The sequence below is a fragment of the Carassius auratus genome, unplaced genomic scaffold (genome assembly GCF_003368295.1).
Source record: "Carassius auratus strain Wakin unplaced genomic scaffold, ASM336829v1 scaf_tig00216516, whole genome shotgun sequence".
NCBI lineage: Eukaryota > Metazoa > Chordata > Actinopteri > Cypriniformes > Cyprinidae > Carassius > Carassius auratus.
Genome location: NW_020528610.1, coordinates 135,014 through 141,732, shown reverse-complemented (window position 1 = coordinate 141,732; position 6,719 = coordinate 135,014). Strand labels below are relative to the sequence as shown.

The 6,719-nt window shown below is 35.6% G+C and overlaps 1 protein-coding gene across 1 annotated transcript; it reads right to left on the bottom strand.

The window, feature by feature from the left end:
* Positions 1-2,909: 2,909 nt before the first annotated feature.
* LOC113098337 (uncharacterized) lies at positions 2,910-6,386 on the bottom strand. Its single transcript, XM_026263364.1, has 4 exons — positions 6,193-6,386; positions 5,846-6,004; positions 4,204-4,299; positions 2,910-4,052 (listed from the first exon to the last, which is right to left on the bottom strand). Exons 1-4 carry the CDS (start codon positions 6,346-6,348, stop codon positions 3,738-3,740), a joined length of 726 nt encoding a protein of 241 aa, XP_026119149.1. The 5' UTR covers positions 6,349-6,386; the 3' UTR covers positions 2,910-3,737.
* Positions 6,387-6,719: the final 333 nt, after the last annotated feature.

Below are 6,719 nucleotides of genomic sequence, written 5' to 3'. Positions count from 1 at the left end.
TCATCAAGTATTGCGCATTTGAGCGGTTTGTGTTTGAAAAAAAAAATCCCTGTGGGCTGATTAACTGCTGACGCTGAACTGTGTAATCAACAGAAGAAAAAATAAAGCAGTCTCTGCATTGTCTCTTGATGAATTTCCACACAGAGGTTCGCAACAAAGTAGGGAGGATGTTTTATCATGTATTTGATATACCACTATTCGCTGTTTAATTTGAAAACATGTATTATATCCATCTAGCCAAGTTTCGTATGTAAGTTTCCCTTACAGTAAATGTGAGCGTCGCAGGACTGGAAGTAAGTATGCACACACTTGTGTTACCCAAGCTCACCGGCACCATGTTGTGCACTGAGCCCATACCCAATAGATTCTCTCTGGGGTTCAGGTCTGGTGAGTTTGCTGGCCAGTCAAGTCAAGTCAAGTCACCTTTATTTATATAGAGATTTGAACAAAATACATTACACTGAAGCAACTGAACAACATTCATTAGGAAAACAGTGCATCAATAATGCAAAATGATAGTCAAGCACACCAACACCATGGTCATTTAACCAACTTTTGGTGCTTTTGGCAGTGTGGGCAGGTGCCAAATCCTGCTGGAAAATGAAATCAGCATCTTCAAAAAGCTGGTCAACAGACGGAAGTGAAGTGCTCCAAGATTTCTTGGTAAACAGGTGCAGTGACTTTGGTTTTCAAAAAACACAATGGACCAACACCAGCAGATGACATTACATCCCAAATCATCACAGACTGTGGAAACTTAACACTGGACTCCAAGCAGCTTGGTCTATGAGCTTCTCCAGCCTTCCTCCAGACTCTAGTACCTTGGTTTCCAAATGAAATACAAAATTTGCTCTCATCTGAAAAGGGCTGTGGTCCACTGGGTAACAGTCCAGTTCTTCTGCTTAGCTCAGGTAAGACGCCTCTGATGTTGTGTGTGGTTCAGCAAACTCCTAGACACGTCTGTGTGTGGAGCTCTTGATGCTTTGACCCTGGCCTCGGTCCTGACAATCCTCATAAGGCTGCTATTCTCTCTGTTGGTTGTGCATCTTTTTCTTCTTTTGCTTGGATACAGCACTCTGTAACAGCCAGCTTCTTTGGTAATGAATGTTTGTGTATTACCCTCCTTGTGAAGGGTGTCAATGATTGTCTTCTGGATGACTGTCAGATCAACAGTCTTCCTCATGATTGTGTAGTCTAGTGAATCAAACTGAGAGATCAGTTTCAAGGCTCAGTAAACCTTTGCAGGTGTTTTGAGTTGATTAGCTGATTGGCATATCAATATATTCTAATTTGTTGAGATTATTGGGAATTGGTGGGATTTTTGTGAAATGTTATCCAAAATCATCGCAATTAAAGAACCAAATACTTAAACTACTTCAGTCTGTGTGCATTACAGTTTTTTGAAAACACAAGTTTCACAATTTGAGTTAAATTACTGAAATAAACTTTTCCACGACATTCTAATTTGAGATGCACCTGTACTACTTTTTCTTTGAGTGCTGCCCTTAAGGGCCATTTCATGGTCTTTTTAGAATAATTATCAATAACAAGTACAAAATAACAGTTTCCTTTTTTCCATTTTTGGTCATAACAGCCCTGAAAATTCTATTTTTCCTGTCCTTGCTAGTCTTTCAGCAGTTTGCTTTCCTTACAACCTTTAGCTGTCATAAACTTCCTGCATCTCTAGCATTCCTTTCTCACTTCCCTATAGTCATTTCTCCAGTTAGGGATGTTTAGATTTCTTAATCTAAGTTCCACTTGAATCATTTTTACACTGGGAAGGTTCAGCTCATTATGCAGTTTTTTAAATAACTCTTTTGTTATTTCTTGGATTTTCATTTCAGATTCATATCTGTTTATCTATGTGTCGATTCCCCTCAGCAGAGTAATTTTTCTGCTGTGTATGACTAACTTGATGATAAATTTGAGCTATTACTTTTTCTTGTAATCGAGCTATCTTTTTCCACTGTTCTCTGTGTGCCACTGGTTTACCTCTAGCTGAATGGAAGTCATTAGTTTTCCACCTATCCAGTTCTAAATTAATTCCATCAGTCACAAATTCAGTATCACTGTTTAGGACGGTTTCTTTAAGCCCTATTTCAACAGCTTACTGACGTGCCCTCTCAATTGCAGTAATTTTCTCTTTCCTTTTTTGTTTAATTCTTCTCCAATCTAATTGATTGTCCCCCAGAATTTAACTCCATTGATCCCATCTAATACTACTGATATGAGCCTTGTTCATCACTAGGTTTATATTTAACCTAGCCAGTTCTCCAGCCGTAGAAAAAAATAACTATTAGTTGCTCTTTAGCTACAGTCTTTAACTGTAATAATATTTTACTCACAGCAGCTAGTATTTATTCCAGCACTGTTTTCCTCAAAACATTTCCTGCTTCCTGCTGATGTCAGAAAGGCAATGGGTCATTCCCCCTCTGCATTCCACAGTGTTAGAGTAATTCCTCTTCTTCTTTAGAGACTTGGATGTGTAGAAGAAGTGTCTCACCTCGTCTTTCTAATATACCACTATATAGAGCCATTCTGATTAATTTAAATCTAGCCTGCTCCATTTGCTCGGTCCATTGTCATTGGGATCAACTCTCTAATATAGTTCAGGGACCCTACACTGTAAAAAAAAAAAGTTGCGTCAACTTAAAAAAATAAGGCAACTTATCGCAAGCGCTTTTTTGAGTAAACTTAACAAACAGGGACTAAAGTCCACCCAACTTAAAATAATAAATTAATATCATAAGTTGTCACAACATAAATAGTCATGTTTACCTAATGAATAACAGAACAAAATATTTTTTGTTTACTGAACACAAATAGGCCTATTATCTATAGGCATACACTAATTTTATATTATTTAAATAGTCTAAATAAATAAAAGACAGACCATAACATGGGTCAAATAACTTTTTTTTATTATTGAAAGTTTGTCCAAAGCACAAGGACATACCAAGTCTTGTATATTAACTTCTTTACTCCATGCATTTTACACTGAAATCAATGCATGGAACATAATGCATGTTAAAGAAATCCAGTGTTAATTATACCTTAATACGTTAGCAGTCTTGTGGCATGAAGTACCTTATCACATGTATTTAACATTTTTGGTTGATTTTTAAAGAAACTATTATGTGAAAACTACTATATTGCATATTTTAACATCAACCTAAGAGTTCCTCAAAACGAAGTTACTATTTTGTCCAAGAACCCAAAACAAGTGCAAGCATCAGAGTAAACCACAAACATTACTCAGTTATTATAAATGCACTGTACATTTTTGTCAGAACATCAACATTGAAACTATAATTACAATGATATGCCTGTAATCCACTCTTGGCCTTGGAAGTACCAGTGTCTACATAGAAATCAAATATAATTAGCTCAGCCTCAGAAAAAAAAATAAAAAGGGAGAAAAATTAAACTAAAAAAAAACTGAAAAACAATATCAATGTGTTGATTCATGTTAAGTACTCACTTTTTACAACCTTTGCCTAGTTCACATAAAAATGAAAGTTCTTTCATCATTTACTCGCCCCCAAGTTGTTCTAAACCTGTGTGAACTTGGAGGAACTTGTGTGAGCTATCTCTTTAAGGCAAAGGTTGTAACAAATTAATACTTAACATAAATTAATACATTGAAATAAAACACTATTGTTTTTCAGTCATTAACTATAAAAGTATAAAAAAAACAATGGCCAGTGGAAGAACCTCATTCAGATGCATTTGTCCATTTAGCAAAGTTTAGACTTCAATGACTGTACTCTTGCAGAGCAGGTACCACCAAGATCCATAAAGATCTTTTGTATAACTTCAAAAGTATACTTGAGTTCTTTTGGATACTCCATATTGAGTGCATACAAGAGACCGAACAAGTATGCAAATGCTGCTGGCAGATCTGTAATGTCCTGAAGCACAATGGCCTCTTCCAGGATTATGGCCAGGTTGATTACAGTTGGCAGTGATGTGACAGCGGCAACATCATCTTCGACCACAGTAAGGATTCCAATCTTTACACCTTTGGTGCTGTGGTCCTCGGGATCAGTATCCTGGGAGAATAATGGATGGGAGGTATTAATGGAAGTGTAAATTTACATACAATAATTATCATCATCATCGTTGTTGTGCAAGTAAACTGAATACATGTCAAATATATTTTAAAAAAGGATTTAGAAATAGGGTATGAAAATGGTAAGTTACCAGGCACATCTTGAGAAAACATGCTGGCTTCTCACGCAGAAAAATAGGCAATCCCTTAAGAGCTGTTATTTTCCGATGTGTGGTAATGTCACTCACCTAAAAAGAAAAAACATTTCGTTTGTAAAATCTGCTTTGGTAGTTAAAGGTACAGTACACACAAAAATGATTCTGTCATCTTTTACTCTCCCCTTATGTCATTCCAAACCCATATGACTTGCTCTCTTTTTTGGAACAAGGAAGATTTTTTTTAATGTACAGATTACTCTGAGGCATCAAAAATGTAAAACCATCATAAAATTGGTCCACAAAACTCATGAACTGTTTCCTAATTGACAACTGCTTTGAGTTGAAAAACAGACTTTATTTACTAACATTTTTTCCTATCTGCATGTGTTCATTCAACGTAGTATGTCATGACTAATTAAAAGCCAACTGGTTATTGCTTAAAGGGTTAGTTCACCCAAAAATGAAATTTCTGTCATTAGCACTCACCCTCATGACGTTCCACACCCGTAAGACCTTTGTTCATCTTTAGGTATTTTTGATGAAATCTATGAAGTTTTTTTTATCTCCGATAGAAAACAATGTAATTACCATCATTCAAAGTAGAAAAGTAGTAAAGATATTCTACAAAATATTCTATAAAATATTCAATGTGACTACAGTGGTTTAACTTTTTTCTTATTAAGTGACAAGAATACTTTTTGTGCGCAAAAACAAAACAAAAATAACTTTATTCATTAATCTCTTCTCTTGCCTGTCAGTCTCCTGTGTAGTTGACACAATGCAGCGATTCCGTGTTTACGCCATAACTCAGTATTGGCCGGCTCTGTTCACGTGACGTGATGCATACATGTGACGCTGACGCAGGAGCCGGCGTTCTGTCGTATACACAGAAGTGCTGCACTGTGTCAACTGCGTAGGAGACTGACAGGCAAGAGAAAAGATTAATGAATAAATTTGTTATTTTTGTTTGTTTTCGCGCACAAAAAATATTCTCATCGCTTCTTAAAATTAAGGTTGAATCACTGTAGTCACATTAACTATTTTAACAATGTGCGTAATACCTTTCTGGACCTTGAATGAAGGTAATTATGTTGATTTCAACAAAAATCTCTTAATTTGTGTTGCAAAGATGAACAAAGGTCTTACTGGTGTGGAACGACACGAGGGTGAGTACTTAATGAAAGAAATTTCAACCAACCCTTTAAAATTTGAAATCCTGCAAAATGCCATTGGTTTCAGCATTTCTTGAGAAATCACTTTGAATGAATGCAAAAAGGCCTTGAAAAAATTTTAACTATCAAATGTCACTGTATATAAATGACTGAAATTTCTTCTTTCTTGCTAAATTTCTCCTTTTATGTTCTGCAGGGCAGAGGAAGTCTTAATGGTTTAGAACATGTGGGTAAGAAAAAGATTACAGAACAATTTCAGGGTGAACAATTATAATTTTACATTTACCTCATTACTAAAAGTAGCAAGGTTAATTTATTTTGTTTAGTTTTACTGTTATGTGTTAGACCTAATATATATATTTTTTTAAATGCGCAAAATTGCATCAATGGCCCTATTCAGAAAGCTGTAAATACTGCATTTTTTTTTTTTTTTTTTTTTACATATTAAAGAATATTGAGATTACCTGTTCATCCAGCTTGTCCAAAAGAGTCTTCATTTCTTCTCCAAATGCATCTGTTCTCTTTCTGTACAGTTTCAGGAGAGGTGTTGTGTATTTTTCAAGGGACATGTTGAACTTCTCCAGGAGGTCAACGTTACTGATACGAAAAAACTCCATGCAGATCTATTAATTAAAAAAATAAATAAAAACATTAATAGGAATCACCAGAAAGTTTTGCTAAATAAAATGTTCTAATATTTCTAATAGTAATTATAATATTTCTAATAGTAATTATAATTAAAATAATAATAGAAATTAATATTAATAAAAACCAGAACACAGGTAACAACATTTGCTATTAAATAGCTTACCTCATCCTTTAGAAAAAGAGCAGGCCATCTCTCTCTGATTTCCTCAACTAGTGGCTGAATCTCTACAACTTCTTTGCGGCGAAGAGAAAATGTTTCTTGCATCTTCTGTTGAATGAGTGTTGAATCAATCCTTTTTTTTTTCATTTCATCGATCATGATAAGTCTCACCTCCTCAAGCGAATCATCTGTCTGGCCCTCAGGATGGTTCGGTAAAAAGTTGACCTCTGCTCTTTTAGGCTTTTTTATGGTGGCCGTCACACCCTCATGTGATTTTCTTTTAGTGTTAACACTAACTTCTGAACAACCAGCCTCTCTCAATTTAGCTCGATAATTGCCAAGCTTAAACTTGATACTCATAACCCATCCATCCCAACCTGTGCGTTTGCCAGGTTCTGCAAGGCAAGGATGTTTTTGTACTAGAGCAGAGGCAACTGACTGGACCTCATAGGCATCGGGGTAGGCTTTAATTTCAAAAATTGCTTGCACAATCTTGTCCAGAATCTCACACTTCATGTCCCTTGGGACAT